Here is a 15,739-nt window from a genome sequence, read left to right on the forward strand (position 1 = left end):
CCATGAATCGAGTAGATTGCACATGCACCATATCTTCCCGAATTGACACGGTGATGAGAGCAAACAGATCATCGTCGTCACCTCCATTTCCTTCTCCCTCCTTGGTGTCTTCCTCACCGCGGTCTGCTCCAGGATGATGTCGACGTCCCACGGCTTGGAGTCGAGTAGAATTATGTCTTCATCGCAATTAACACTGATACACACCAGAAATGAAAGACCAGAGCATGAAACGTACTCTGCTGCATAGAAAATATAAACTACCACTGTTAAGCATCTTCAGTATCCAACATCAGAACGCAAACAAAGTGCGTTCGTAGAAGTGGCTCTAACTCTCAGGCAAAATCTCCAGCGATACAACAACGTGACGTGCTAATTACGACCCCATTAGGCAAAATCTACAGTGTATCGGCAACATGCACATCAACTCTGTCTTCGACAAAGAGGAAAAAATAGCACTTCAAGTTCAACCTGTAGATTAACCCTCAACCGTCCCAACTTAGTATCAGCTTTCTCTACTTGATCAAAATTCAAAACTATGTGGCGTGCAGCTATCCTTCCTCGTCGAACAAACCCGTCCAGAAGCAATCTTCAATTTCAGTGGTTCGGCTGGATTGCGCTTGCACTTCGACGATCTCGTTGTCACTATCAGCTCTGGCTTCACCACTTGGACCAATCCGGACACCGTCCTTGAACTGAACCAGTATTACAGCAGAATTGTCCTCCGACCTCAGGCATAGATTTTGAAGTGACTCACAGATGGCACGCGGATTTGTCATCCCCTGCGTTCACCACAACAATCCTGTCAGGAAATGCAAAACAGGCCGTTGCTATGGTCTTCAAATTAGATCTCAACAGGTCAGAGAATCACATCGCATTGATAGGACATATATTCAGTACCAAATAATACTACACATGTGGAGTCATTCCTTGAAACAACAGTATGCCAACCAATATATTTCTTCAACTAGTACAATATTTATTTCTAATGTCTCCAATGACAAGCAGAAAAAGAAAATAGAGGAAACAAGACTCACATTTCGTAAGCATGCGTGTACAAATTCAACCGCTTGTTGACTTGTGATGACATCCCTGAAGAAGAAGAAAAACAAGACATGTCTAATTTTGCTATGGTAATATATAAGCGGAAGTATAAAGTATGAAACAAAAGAAAAAAAATCAAACATATTGTGCTAACTACTAAGCATATATGCAAGACATATGGCTTCACTCCCTGATTAGTTTAGCATTCTCCGGCAGGAACAGAATACTAAGCCCAATTCCTATTGGTGTAAATGTGTCGTGAAGCACTAAGGTTATTAGTAACAGAGACGAGTCGAAAATATGAAGCTGCGAATATCCAAATAGCAAAGTCAACCAGACATAAAACCATCCAAAGGCACCACAAAGCACTAGCTAACCAACCCAGAGAACGTTAATTCCTCCAGTTCAAGAAATGATACCAAACTGAGTTACACATGGCTTCAAAGTAACCCGAACTCAGAAGATTACAATCCCGAGCACATCGAATTTATCTAAAGCAAATGTGACAACCTCCCTGGATAAATACTACTCCCTCCGATACTAAATTGTTGTCGTAATATTGCATGTATCTAGACGCTTTTTAAGAATAGATACATACATATTTGGACAAATTTGAGACAAGAATTTAGGATCGGAGGGAGGACTAGTTTAAGATGAAACAAGCATGAATATTGCACTTAGAAACAAGTATAGAAAAATAACCACTTGTGTTGTTTTTGTCAGGATTTACCAGATACCATCACTTGCAATAATAAGAAATTCAGTATCATCAGTTATGTTCACCTAGAAACAAAAATAAAAGGTCAATTCCATCAGATCACGCACATCTTAAACTTAAACTCAGCACAACGAACATAGTTACAAACTTACAGCGCGAATGCTAGGATTGCATGTCACCATTTGTTCTGCACGAGGCAAAGTTTTGTTCTGCTTGTACTGAAAATCACCTGAAATGTAAGCAGACAAAACGCCCATCAACATTGAAATAGATTTTGTGCAACCAACAAAAAAGAAACCAGATAAGACTATACCAATGGCTCTGGACATGGCTAATTTTCCATCAACACGGTAGATGCCCAATTCTGTCCCGACTACTTGTCCTGCTAGTACCTTAGGGAACATATCCATGAGTACTTGTCCTCCTGCTGCTTGAATTCTCGCCTTTTCATTTCGGTGGTATGGTTTGTGTTCCATGGATAGATTAATTGCCTTTGGATGAAATGGATATAAGGACTATCAGTCACCACTTGAGTGCATTAATTATGACAATATTGGATGTCCACAGAGAAAGTTGACAAGAAAATGGCCACTATACCTGACCATTCCTTGAGAGTACACAACGGGAATCACCAACATTACCAACAATGATCTGGTTGCCTCTAATGATAGCCACACATGCTGTGCTTCCTTCATATTGGGGCCCAATGTAACGTGCCTGAAAAAATAAACGATAAATTACAAAATGAAGTATGCAACAAACAGTTTCATAAGCTTATGGAGAAAAAGGTTGCCAAGAAACAAAGTGCCATCCCTGAGAACGTCATTTATGATATGCCCTTCGATAAAAGAAGCAAACTGGTATGAAAACAAAAGATCAACTCGAACATGGGAAAAGATAAGGACCAACGTTCATTGTAACATATGGAGCATTCGGCTTCAGATTTAGAAAACTAGGCACATGATATAACAAGTAGGATCAAGTACTTATTATGGATAAGAGGGAGTAATTGGGTAAGGAGATAAATATATCAGTATATCACTGCCAACTCCAAAGCACATCTTGGAGAAGTACAATATTATCATACTCAAACGATCCCTCCAGTTCCTTTTTACACATGATAATATGCAAGCATTGTCCAAGAGATGAAAATTTATTAACTTCTTCAACAGCTGGATGCTTAAAGAACATTCAGGAATTGATATATCACCTTCACGGGCCAAGCAGCACAAAGACTAGTCCTGAGACACCTCATCAAATAGCAATAACCACGAGGATTAGCTAACTCCCTCCATTCATCCGATTGCTGCAACTGCTCATCAATTCTGCAACAGTTAGCAGTAACTTAATTACATATTCCATATTTGCACATGCAAAAAGTGACCTTATGTAGTAATCGCAACTCTCAAAGAAAAGAAGGTATAAGCTTGACTTTTTTTTTACTTTTCAATATTGAAAAAGAAGTGAACTTATGTAGTCGAAAATGTAGAGTACATGATTTAATCATCTAGGAAATAACCTGAAAAACACATGCTCCATTGCGGTAGCCGGATTGTTGCCATAGTCTGGATCATTGACAAGCTCAATATGAAATTGTCTTGCGCAATACAGTGCTACTTCACCTCCTGAAATATAAAATATATAACTGAAGTCATTATCTAATATAGATGAGTATATATAACTCAGTATGGCCATCATATATGACAGAAAACGAAGGGTGGATCAACCATATGTGTGTACAAGGCTACAAGCTCATATTTCAAAACAATATGAAGAACAACTCTAGCTAAAATATCTCTACAATATTCGTGTTTGACTGGAAAGAAAGCATACATCCAAGTACTCAACATATTGCTAAAATAATCTGGAAAAAGTTTAGAATGATTCATGTTATCCCTGTGGTATCTTAGCACAGAATTGGTTACATATGTTGAACTGTAGCATCATTAAAGAATTGATTAATCTAAACTGTATTAAATGTTGAAAACAGTGGCATAAATAGTAAACCGTACAAAGCATGAAGGGATATAATGCTAATACACAAATGCACATGATCTGTACTTCTTGATAGCTCTCAAGTATATATATTTTTAATGAAAGAACTCCTTTAATCGATACATGAAATTGTCAGTTATGCTAATAGCAGAAAGGTTTTGATTTTGTTGTGATAATATCAGTAAAGATCAAACCTCCATGGCCGTCGTAAACACCAAAGAATGATGTAGACTGGGAACCATCTAGATCTAGGATGGCTGCATGCTGAAATAAGAAGGTGCAATCAAGTTCAGTATCCACCACATTGCAAGCTAAATTGATCATCTACTTTCTAGAACTATCATCCCAATAATCTTAAAACGTACTTTCTAGAACTATCATCCCTATAATCTTACAAAGTACTGCAATAATATTACTCACAGCATCTTCCATTTCCTCAGGCCATCCTTGCATAGATGAGGTGGCATACTTAATTGAGTCATTCTCTCCTGCGGTAGACAACTTGGATGTTACGGGAAGGCTAGGAAGGCTACCAGCTGCACCCATTACAGGGTTATCTTTCCTGAAAGATTTCGGTATGAGTACAACAGCCTGGAAATCGCTATCAGCAAAACCTAGACTGAACATACTGACACTGCATCGCAGAATGCATATATACCCACAAACTTGTTTGAACACATATATGCAATTATTTGCAGAGTTCAAAGCAATTCTATGACAGGGGTACTCAAGCTTGGATTCAGAACCCCCCCTGAGTGCATCACAGGATGCTTATATAATGACGAAGTTGCATTATTCAGGTGTACTAACGGAATGCAGGGCTTTGCATCGAATAGTTCACACGAGAATTAAACCAAAACCTATATATGGTCACTGTGAACAATATACATGAGTACATTTCCAACAACAAAATAGCGGATGATAACAGCAGTATATGCATAGATGCGACCTTGCTCGCATAGTCACATTAGCATCCAGGAAGAATTGAAGAAGAACAAAGTTGCTGTCAAAACAGCAATGACGCGCTACAGATACCATGACGGTAACCAACTAGTCCAGCATTAAAAACTGACGCGGTGCACCGTGGCCAGGAAGAAGAAACCAACATAAGACAACTCAAATCTATTATGTACGACAAGGATCAAAACCCTTTTGAAGAAGAGAAACATGCAGATAGATTTAGAACATTAATTAGCAGTCAACAGAGCGCAAGGACGAACAGAGCAGCAAAACCCATCGGGATTAAGAAACAGGTGGTGCAAATCCCAAATCCATAGACGCTGCGAAGAAATTGCTATTTCTGGACACCGCGGTAAATAAGAAAACAAAGCAATTAAGAGAACGACAGATGACATCGGTGTAGCTAGCATGCATGCACCGAAAACAGCAACAATAAAAACGATGGGAATCATGGGGAAGAGGATAGAGATCACCACCGGGTTGGGGGTGCTCCTTAGACTCCTCCAACAAAACCCCATCAGCAACCGCAAAAGCAACAAAAGCATCGACAAAAAAATTGATACGGAAGAGAGGCGATTAGAGATGAATCATCGAGTCTCAGTGATTTTAACATCGTCCTCTTCCTCCTTACAACAACTAAAAGCATCAACGCAAAAATAAAACGGTAAGAAAAAAAAAGCAACGAAAAAGGACACAACGCAAGGAACACGATTGAACGGGGATCGAAGAAGCACGGGAACAGCAGCACGCAAGGATCGGAGAAGCACGCGAACAGCAGCACATAATGCAGGCGAGAACGCGAGAACAGAGCGCGCGGTGAAGAGAAGAAGAAGAATCTTACGGCCAGGGTTCGCGTTACGGTTTGAGAGGAGAAGGAGATCGGAAGGGAAGGGGAGGGGAGATGAAATGCAGGGGGAGATGGTCTCCTCACCTTTCCGCTGCTCTGGAGAGGAGAATCGAAAGTGGTTATGCTGCAGCAGAGCCTGCAGAGCCCAGAGGTGAGGTGCATGCAGACGCAGGTGCAGCAAATATGTAGCTTGGTCTCGTTTCCTTCGCCCGGGCGCATCCTGAGCCGTCGGATCCCCGCGCGTGCCTGCTGTGGCTGATCCAACGGTTCAGGCGCCACCGCCGTGCGAGCCGCGTGGCGTCGGGCCCACTCGACTGGGCCTGACCGGTGGGTCCATGCGCGCCCTACTGATGGGATGGAAGCGCGTGCAGGGTACAGGCAGCAGCCCACGTGATCCCCGTCGCCGAGCAGCCGAAGCATTGGCTCGCCGCCGCGCTCCTGAGGATACCAGGGCGCCCAGACGGCGGAGGGGCTAATCGGAGCCGGAGCCCCCGCGCTCGCCGTCGCCGTTGGTTCCTCCCCCCACCCCTTGGTGTGCCTCTGCTGCCTCCTGCTGAGCGCTGACCCCCAAGGGCCAAGGCAACCCATAGGCAGTTAGGCACGGCAAATAGCGCTCCCTTTCCTACTAGTACGCCGGAACCGGAACCAAGGCGAGCAGAAGCTGGGGTCGTCTCGTTCCTGGCGGCGGTGGGTGGTGGACTGGAGTACTGGACTGGTGCGGATGAGCTCGTACGTAGCGATATTTGGGCTTTGTGGGCTGTGTTGTCTCCTGTACCGAGGCGAGTTTAAGGCCGAGTAGACGCGCACGTGGGCCAATTGAGCGTCCAGATTATACACCCACCACCGGCCCACAGGCTCTGCAACTTATTTTTGACACGCCTAAGTCAAACTTTTTTTTAAATGGTTCTCAAAAAAAAAAGTCAAACCATTTAAATTTAATCAATTTTATATAGAAAAATATACTAAGATCTACAACATCAAATGATTATACTATGAAATATATATAATGACAAACTTAATAAAACTAATTTGAATTCTAAATATTTCAAATGTTGGTAGATTTTCTTATAAATTTAGTTAAACTTGAAAAGGTTTGACTTCAGATAAAGCTAAAACTTCTTGTATTTAGAAACAGATACATTAATACCGACTTCAGTTACAGCGACAAGGAGCTCAAGTGGTTGGATTATCTGTGCTTGCATAACCAGCAATATTAGTCCAGCACATGTGCCTATGGTTGACCAACGTGCATCGCTTAATTAAACTAAAAAGAAAAAAATATGCCTTGGTAAGATATACGTAGTGTCAAAAATGTGTTTAATACTGTTATATGCTCACGTAGTTGGTTCTTTTTGATGGAACCTGACCACTCAAGTTCAAGTGGTAGACTTGGCATGGGTGGTTGCATTTACTTGAATTATTACTGGGTTTAACAGACATTGTTCTTTCAGTGAGAGTGACATATCCGTCAACTACGAGAGGTATGTTCATAGGGTTGATTGTACGTGCGTATCTGTAAGTGTCTGCGTTGCGTTGTACCGTGTTTCCTAAAAAAATGTGGTTTATGAAACCCGAACATATCCATAGGTGTCCAATGGAAGAGGACATCGGTAAATATCACTCATGTGCTATAATAAAACCACATGTTTTCCTTGTAATTAGACATAGATAATGATGAATATGGATGCATATACAAATAGTGTTTGGTCCTAAATAATGCTCGAGTGCTAAGCAAATCAAATGCGAAGAGTCTTAGCAACAAAAAATAGTTGCTTATTTTGGGAATATTGATAGATCAATCGTACAAGGTGTACATGTCAAATATACTAGCATCTAGAGAGGCAATTCAACAAGCACATTTATCTACAATAGCATAACAGGATTCGAATGATGATTTTCTTTTTCTTATGACTTTATTAAGAATGTCATAAGTAAAAATATTTAATATAAATAAAAAATTAACTACATTACTAAGCTTAAATTTTCCTCCCACCGGTTAAACCAATATATGTGGGTTATGTGACATACTCCCTCCATTTCACAAAGAATGGCACGCACGTATTTCAAGATTTTATTTTAACCAACAATTAGACTAATGATTTGAGATTTATGTGTTACGAAAATTATATCATTGGATTCATATTTCAAAAACCTTTCCAACGATATAAAATTTGTAACATATAATCTACATACAATTGATCTAATCTTTGGTCAAAGTTCGACCTCGAAAAGCGTGGGCGTCATTCTTTGTGAAAAGGAGGGAGTATATAATATACTAGCAAAAGCCACGCGCGTTGCTACAGAAGAACAAAAGAAATTGAAAAACATGCTAGCTGAATTTTTCAAAAGTGGTGTCTTTTGCATGTAAGTTGCTACGGGTTGAGAGCAACTCTAGCAGTTACCGAACTTTCTGAACGAAAAAACGTTAGTTCAGTCGACCGAAAACGCTTTTTCCGATATCATTTCATATTTCATAATTTTTAGCCCATATGAAAAATATGTTAGTATGTTTGAGTTGCTGCGAGGACGCATCCGGTGTGCAAGATCAGGGGAGCAGGCGTGCGAGTAGGACGGGCTGTGTGGGCGGAGGAGGGATCAGGGAAGGAGGCGTTGCGAGTGCATGACGCATTTGGTCGTGCGGGCGCATCGGGGCGGGCTTTCTCAAGAACCCTGTGAGCCCATCATGCCTGGCCCGTTGCGGGCTCGGCCCGGCACGATAATAAGGCCGTGCCGGCCTGGGACCAGCCTCGGGCCGTGCATGGGCCTTGACCTTGAGCCCACGCCCTGGCCTAGCCCGTGAACTTTTTATTTTTATTTTTTACAACTCAACAGCAGCCCATCTCGTATTCTTCTGGCCCATCGTGTCTCTCCTTCCTCTTTCTGGCCCATATTTCCTTGCTCTTTCTTCTGGCTCAGTGCTCTCTCGGTACATCCCGTGCTCTTATCTCGTCCCGATCGCCATTGCTCGAGTTCGCGTGGGACTATTATGACAAGGCAGAGGGAGGGGGGGGGGGGGTTGGAGGAGATCGGAGTTTGTGTTTGACTGTGACAAGGAGACAGAGAGTGGGAGGGAGAGGGGGGCGACGAAGAGACAAAGAGTTCGGGATTTGCGAGGCGCGGACGTAAAGGCAACCGCCCGCGGTTCTCACGACCTACTGCAATTTATAGTATATTGTTATAGATTTGTTATGGTGTATTTTTTCTCAAGATAGTTTCCGCTGGATATATTTTCTCACCTTACACGTGTGCGTCCACGCTTCCAATGTGCTTCCGAGAGATGCCAAACAAATATCGTAGTCCTCGTGACTCCCTTTCCCTCGGCAAAGTCTAACAAACCCTTCACTTCCAACTCCTCTCGACCTGTCATCTAAAAAAACAGAAGGACAAAGCTCCTCCAGCTCCTTTAATTCCCGTAAAAACTGATTTCCAATTAAAAACACATGCTTTCGTGGCACCCTTAAAACATGACAGCTGCTGGCCGTCTCCATTCTATCTTCTTCGAAGACGAAGCCCGCACACTCCCCAACCGTCCAATCCCATTCACACACCGCCTCCCGCCCCCCCTCGCCATCATCGCCATGTCCGTCGCCGTGACGGCCGCCGCCGCCTCCTCCACCTCTTCCTCCTCCTGCTGCGCACTGGGACACCGCCGCCTGCCCCTCCGCCCCGCCGGATTCACCCCCCCTCCCGCACAGCCTTACGCCTCCCCAGCGGCGCTCCTCTGGCGGCGGCCGCGGCGGGCGGCGGCGGCGCCCACCACCTTCTGCTCCGCGCCGTCGCTCGGCCGCGTCGGATGGCCGCGCCGGGAGGGGAGCGCGTGGCTGCTCTCCTTCCGCGCGGAAACTGATGATTCCCAGTCGGCCGCGGAGGACGCCGGGGACACCTCTCAGGCGGTTTCCGCGCTGCTCCCGCTCGTGGTCGTGGCCACTGCCGTCGCCGCTCTCGGCAACCCCGCCACCTTCTCCTGGTGAGCCGAAGCCCCTGGAAACTTTAACAAGATTCTTGGCTTGGAATCTTGGGTAACTAACACATGGTCATTGATTATTATAACTGTCCTGTAGGGTCTCCAAGGAGTTGTACGCACCTGCGCTCGGAGGCATCATGCTGTCCATTGGCATCAAACTGTCCTTCGACGACTTCGCGCTGGCCTTCAAGAGGTTTTACCTTCTTCCCTTCTACTCCTTCACCCAACATCATACAGCAGGAAGGCTGCTTGGGTTTATAGCTCAATGCTGAAATCATCATTTGTCTGTTCGTGTCTTGCATTTTCAGACCGGTGCCACTGTCTATTGGCTATGCGGCACAGTACATGCTTAAACCACTTCTGGGCGTGCTGATTGCCAGGGCGTTCAGGATGCCGTCGGCCTTCTTTGCAGGTTTCATGCTTACTTGCTGTGTCTCGGGTGCACAGCTTTCAAGCTATGCTAGCTTCCTCGGCAAAGGAGATGTTGCGCTGAGTATTCTGCTCACGACCTACTCGACGATATCTTCGGTGATTGTGACGCCTATTCTCACTGGATTATTGATTGGATCAGTGGTTCCAGTTGATGGAATTGCGATGGCGAAATCTATTTTGCAGGTAATGAAATCTTTGGCAATCTTGAATCGGTTGGATTTGGTTTGCACTTCATGCATTTCTTGTCCATAATGTCTTTTCTGTGATTATGTCTGTGGTTTCCCATTTGCCAGGTGGTTCTTGTTCCTGTGACACTAGGTCTCCTTCTGAATACCTATGCAAAACCAGTGGTTAATGTCATACAACCAGTCATGCCGTTTGTTGCTATGGTGTGCACATCACTTTGTATTGGGAGCCCTCTTGCTATAAATAGGAGCATGCTCCTCTCACCACAAGGATTCATGTTACTTCTCCCCATAGTGATTTTCCACATTGCGGCTTTTGTTGTGGGCTACTGGGTTTCCAAATTGCCTCAGTTCAGGTACTTCTTTAATACTGAGATTGCATCCGTATTCATTCTTAATGTTTACATTGCATCACTGATTTTTCTTTTCTTTGATCTCGCTAGAGCGCTATTTAATCTTATCTGGAATATCTTTGAATTAGTATGCATCTTAGTTACGGAGTATTTCATTTGTGCAATGCTGCTATATGTTACCTCTGCCAAAGCTATATATGCACATCATATTTAATCACACACGAAATGCATATCTGCATTTAGGGTTATCTTGACCTATTTAAAAAAGACTAAGATTATAATTTTTACTTCTACTGAAGTACTTTTCTACTAAAAAAAAGGCAAAATGTGTTACACTTATCATAACTTCATATTCTCTTCTGATGTCAGTGCTAAGGGTGCAAACGGGATCCCGCGAAAGTCCTGCTTCTAGTTCAATTCTCAAATCTCTTATTCAAATTCTGAACAAAATTTGGAATAGAAGATTTGAAAAATGAACTAGAAGCGGGACTTCCGCGGGATCCCGTTTGCATCCCGTGCATGTCTAACCTAAATTACTCCATTGATCGCTAACCTATTATAAAAAAAACTGAACACAACAATTTATGCACATTTAGTCTTGGCCATTGTTTTCCTAAATTATTGAAATTAATTCAATCTAGTTAATGGCCCGTTACTGACAGTATTAGCTGAAAGCTGCAGTAGTATCATACTAACTATTAAGTGCTTCTATTAGATACTCTTGGGTTAAATTGTCGGATATACTTCTGAAGGGCCATGATTTCCATTTGCTAATTTCTTATTGCTTTGTTTGAAGGCAAGAAGAGCCAGTTTGTAGGACTATTTCAGTGTGTACTGGAATGCAGAGCTCCACCCTAGCCGGACTTCTTGCTACCCAGTTTCTTGGAATCAGTCAGGCAGTTCCTGCAGCTTGTTCTGTTGTTGTAATGGCAATATTTGGTTTGACTCTTGCATCATACTGGGGCACTGGTCTGCGAATAAGAGATGTTCCTTCAAGATTCTTTCCACAAGCTTCCGAGGGTGCAAGCACATGAGAAGTTATGTCATTTAACACTGGAATTGTTCCATGGGCTCCCCGGACTACCGTTTTAGAAAATTCTTGGCCCTTGAGGGCTGCGGTTACAGGGAGGTCCTGCACCTCACCCTGCATGAGGTATGCCATAGCTACATACAAACTGCGTATTATGCAAGATAAGCAGCGGCAAGAACAAACGTACCACAAGAAACCACCTGGGTCTGCATATGATCGAAGGGTAATCAGATCGAAGGCATGACATATACCATGTACTGCAGGTTTCGTTAGTGCATCATTCTTCTTTGTAAATACTAGGTAGTAGACACGATTATGATTCTTATGTATGCTACGGAGTACTATGCATATGCATGTGCAATGCCAATATTATTGGCTCCTCATTGTTGTCAAGATCAACCTGGCCCATGAACGCCTGTTTCCCTGAAAATCAATCCTTCCAAGTTGCTAATGCGGTTTAATTTTTTGTTTCTACAAATAAGCTTTGGATTCAGCATGTATCACGCACCAACTAGCAAATGATTCTGGAGACAAAACAAAATTATATAAACATCTTTTTTTTCATTTGTGGAGACGGAATAGTATAAACAAAGTATGCTTTTAGTTTGTACTGTCTTGAAAATACCTGCGCTCGTCAATGCTTTGGTATTTCTGCAACAAACAAGAATCACACGCAAGTGATGAAGTGGGAAACGAGCTAGGACTTTTCTTGCCCCTGGTGTAAAATTGCCTGTCGCTCTTGGATGTTCCTCGCATAAAGCTGTGGAGGAATTCTGTTGGGGGTGCCACGGGTATGGCGCCCAACCTTTCCTATTTAAAACTCTACAGTACATCATAGTCGTTTGATGTGTATCTCTTCTCCGGTCCATTTCACTGTCGTTTTTAAACTGGCGGGAGCGGTCCGTTTTCTTCAGTTTGTCGCTGGTTGTAGCTCCTCGTGGGCACCGAAAACAACAGTTAGAGTAGGGAGACTAAGATTTTTTTTGGCCAGTTTGTCGACTTCCTATGGGTTTATAAGAACAGAGGGAATTTTACAGCAAACAGAACATTCTAGTTTATATGTAGATTGTGCCAAAATTCCTGCATTTCTTCTGAGGTACTACCTCCGCTTCTGAATATAAAATGTTCTAGTTTTCTCCTAAATCAAACCTTTTAAAGTTTGACCAAGTTTATAAAAAAATACCAACATATAAAACACTTAATTAGTTTTATTAAATTCATCATGATATATATCTTAGTAAACCTTTATATGATATTGCAGATCTTAGTATATTTTTCAACTTGCTCAAACATAAGAAATTTGTCTTTAAGACAAAACTAGAACATCTTATAATTTAGAAACCTTGATATTAAGAAGCAACTAAATGTGTTTAGTTCAGAAGAGCTTGAGAATCATTTGGAGAAACTATATGGAAGTAATTTGTTTTGGATCATGGGCATCTCATCCTGTTACTTTTCAATGGACAAACTTGTTCTTCCTTGTTTTCCTTTCCCATCAACAACGCGACCCCCAATGCTTCTACAGAACTCATGCTCTCGTGGATTGGCATGGGCTTCAGTTCCACCAGAATTTCATCTCATTTTTTTTGAGGAAAAAATTTCATCTCATTTCGTATTGAAGCAATTGTGGTCTCTCATGTTCCACTCCAACTACGAATTTTACTGTATTTTAATTCATATTTCCCTCTGGTTTCACTTTTCACTAGGGTTTCATTTGGATTTCAAATTTCATGAGAGTTTCAATTTGATATGGTTTCATACAGGTTTGGCATGGTCTCATACAAAATTTAAATGAACGGATTGCTATATTGGATAGGGAGATCGGTGGACTGTCGATTTATCTTCTGCAAAGTATGGGGTGCTAAATGCAAAAATGGATTGATTGATGAGAAGGCAAAGGGTGGACTACAGGCCAGTTCTGCAAGGAGCATGGTTCTAACATAAAAAACTGTTCTGATAGTCCATAATTTGGTGTACACTTGCGTACGATCTCTCGGGAGAACTAGGATGGATTTGGGGAAATCGTAAGAGCGGGTAGGACTCGCCGGGTACATATTTCATCGGTTCATTTTAATTTCTGGTTATCGACAAACTCACTCATATACACAGACAACGGAATCCGGCAATTACAAATGCCCCTACAGGCCTACATGACACAACACATACAATCACGCCGCACATTCGTCCACCGTTTGCAAACTAAAGCCCGGCGGGAGCAGTCCACCTTCCCCAAAAATACTGTTCACTGGGCTTCGCGGGATAGGTGGGTTGAACCCACGTATCCGTTTATCCCGCCAGGTGCTTTTGCCTGCTAGCTACCTGAAGCTGCTGCTGGAAAATCTAGGGTTGTACAAGCCAGGTGATCACTGGAACTAGCAGAAACTTAATTAATTGGGTTTAACGATTGCTCTAAAAAAATCGAGGAGGACGAGAGAAATCCCCACAGGTGCTGTAAAATTCCACTGCTCTCTCTACTGGGTAACTGAAAATTGCTACTCATAAAAACACCTCACTGACTTGCAGATCTGGGAGAAAGCACTGACCAGAGGAAATAAGAGCCAGATCTCTGGAACAGAGGCATGCAGCAGCCGGCGCCGGCCAAGGCGAGGGGGAAGGTAGAGGACTAAGAGGAGGCAGGGTTTAGAAGCTAAGATAACCACGAACTCCACGACAACCGCCGGCTGCCGCCCTTCTCACCGGATTCGAGTGCTATACGCACTGCGGCGCTATATGTTCTGCCCCTCTCTCGCCGTCCTCCATGCGGCTCTCTGATACTGTAGTTGGAAGAAGAAAGGATAAGTGGGATCCCAGTGGACTCGGTGGGCTCGTCCACCTCGGGCCGTACGGGATATGCGGGCTTCGTTAAACGGGATGAGTGGTTTTTTTTTCAGGTGCGATGGGAGACGGGATAAGTGGCAGGCCCATCACACTTGAATCCCTACCTCCATCATAAGTCAGTTGTCCCTACTTTGAACTGTCTTGGCAAGTTAGTTTCGCTCTCCCATCTAGTGTGTGAAACAGGTAAGCCAAACCACTATACCAAGACTTGCTCTATCTCTTTGCTGTCGTGGAGGTGACAACGGCATTACAGCAACTGCTTAGCCACGAAATACCGGCTGAACTGGTCGTCACCGAGAGGGAGCTCCAGCAAGGCACGCTTCGCCGGCGACAAACTAGCGCGATGTAGAGAGATGTGAATCACGGGGTGGTGTACCTTCGCTGACTTCGGCGGCTTGAGGTTGTAGGAGACCTCCCCTGAAGTGCTTCTCAACTTGCAATGGTCCATAGTACTTGAAAGAAAGCTTGTGATTTGCCCGACGAGACATCGATGTTTCGACGTAGGATTGTAGCTTGAAGAACACCAGTCACTCGTGCAAACACAAGGTCAGATCACTTATGACCAGCCTGCAACTTCATGCGTCGGTGAGCTCGATGGAGATGACGCTAAAGGACCTGTTTCATTACAACACGCTCCTGCAACCACTCTACGACATTCTGCACACAATGAGGTGAGTCAGTAGCAAAACAAGTGTAACTCGGGCCATACCCGTACAGAGCTTCAAATGGGGAGGTGCCGATCGCCGAACGGAACAACGAATTGTATGTCTCCATACGCTTTTATGTGTCTCCATACACTAATTAACCCTCTCTGTTTGCTCGTCAGTCTGGGGTGATGTGCTGAATTTGCATATAAACGTGCACCACTTTTATATTTTCGTTATATAATTTTCCTGTACCATAGTTCATGGCTTCCTAAACATATTCGGAATGGAGAAACGTAGCATCTTCTGTGAATAAATGGATGATCAAATCTCCTTGATCGATGCCTTGAAAACACTGCTAGGGGGCTCCATGAAGATGAGATCCATCAAACACTTTTTTTTATAGCAGAGATTCATCAAACTTGTATTGTGGCATCTAACTTTTCCTCTTGAAGGCTGATTTTCTAGTCTAAGGGATCCAATACCTCTCTTTTACTATGTCGTATAACTTTTAGATGAAGACCATGTATGCAAGTACGGGTAGAAGTTATCTAAAAATGATTTTTTACTTGTGATTTTTCTTTACCACAGGGCAAAACACACGAAAAGTAGCGTACGAAACGAACCCTGCTTACTTGTGTCACCTCTTTCACTTGGTAGTTGGCGAGCTTCAAATACTCCGAGACTTTTAGACACGTTTCACAATCCCTTAGAAAGTAGTAACTTCCTTTT

At 43.2% G+C, this 15,739-nt stretch overlaps 2 protein-coding genes and 1 non-coding gene across 5 annotated transcripts; 1 reads left to right on the top strand and 2 right to left on the bottom strand.

Moving 5' to 3' along the window:
* Positions 1–225: 225 nt before the first annotated feature.
* LOC100844478 (probable protein phosphatase 2C 21) lies at positions 226–14,329 on the bottom strand. 3 transcript variants are annotated; one of them, XM_014901514.2, is made up of 11 exons: positions 14,069–14,329; positions 4,175–4,316; positions 3,949–4,018; positions 3,279–3,384; positions 2,970–3,084; positions 2,357–2,476; positions 2,073–2,250; positions 1,912–1,988; positions 1,772–1,824; positions 1,035–1,089; positions 226–779 (listed from the first exon to the last, which is right to left on the bottom strand). In XM_014901514.2, the coding sequence occupies exons 1-11, from the start codon at positions 14,104–14,106 to the stop codon at positions 549–551; spliced, it is 1,185 nt and encodes a 394-aa protein (XP_014757000.2). In that variant the 5' UTR covers positions 14,107–14,329; the 3' UTR covers positions 226–548. The 3 variants fall into 3 exon arrangements, with proteins under 3 accessions (XP_014757000.2, XP_024317505.1, XP_024317506.1); XM_024461737.1 differs by lacking the exon at positions 14,069–14,329 and adding an exon at positions 5,646–6,237; XM_024461738.1 differs by lacking the exon at positions 14,069–14,329 and adding an exon at positions 5,556–5,646.
* Positions 9,042–11,986, top strand: LOC100839016 (probable sodium/metabolite cotransporter BASS3, chloroplastic). The gene is made up of 5 exons (XM_003574923.4): positions 9,042–9,528; positions 9,623–9,718; positions 9,834–10,140; positions 10,251–10,498; positions 11,292–11,986. Exons 1-5 carry the CDS (start codon positions 9,140–9,142, stop codon positions 11,527–11,529), a joined length of 1,278 nt encoding a protein of 425 aa, XP_003574971.3. The 5' UTR covers positions 9,042–9,139; the 3' UTR covers positions 11,530–11,986.
* On the bottom strand, positions 10,888–10,997 carry MIR5185F (microRNA MIR5185f). The gene has a single exon (NR_126979.1). It is a non-coding gene; the product is annotated as a microRNA MIR5185f (primary transcript).
* Positions 14,330–15,739: the final 1,410 nt, after the last annotated feature.

The sequence above is a fragment of the Brachypodium distachyon genome, chromosome 3 (genome assembly GCF_000005505.3).
Source record: "Brachypodium distachyon strain Bd21 chromosome 3, Brachypodium_distachyon_v3.0, whole genome shotgun sequence".
NCBI classification, from domain to species: Eukaryota; Viridiplantae; Streptophyta; class Magnoliopsida; order Poales; family Poaceae; genus Brachypodium; species Brachypodium distachyon.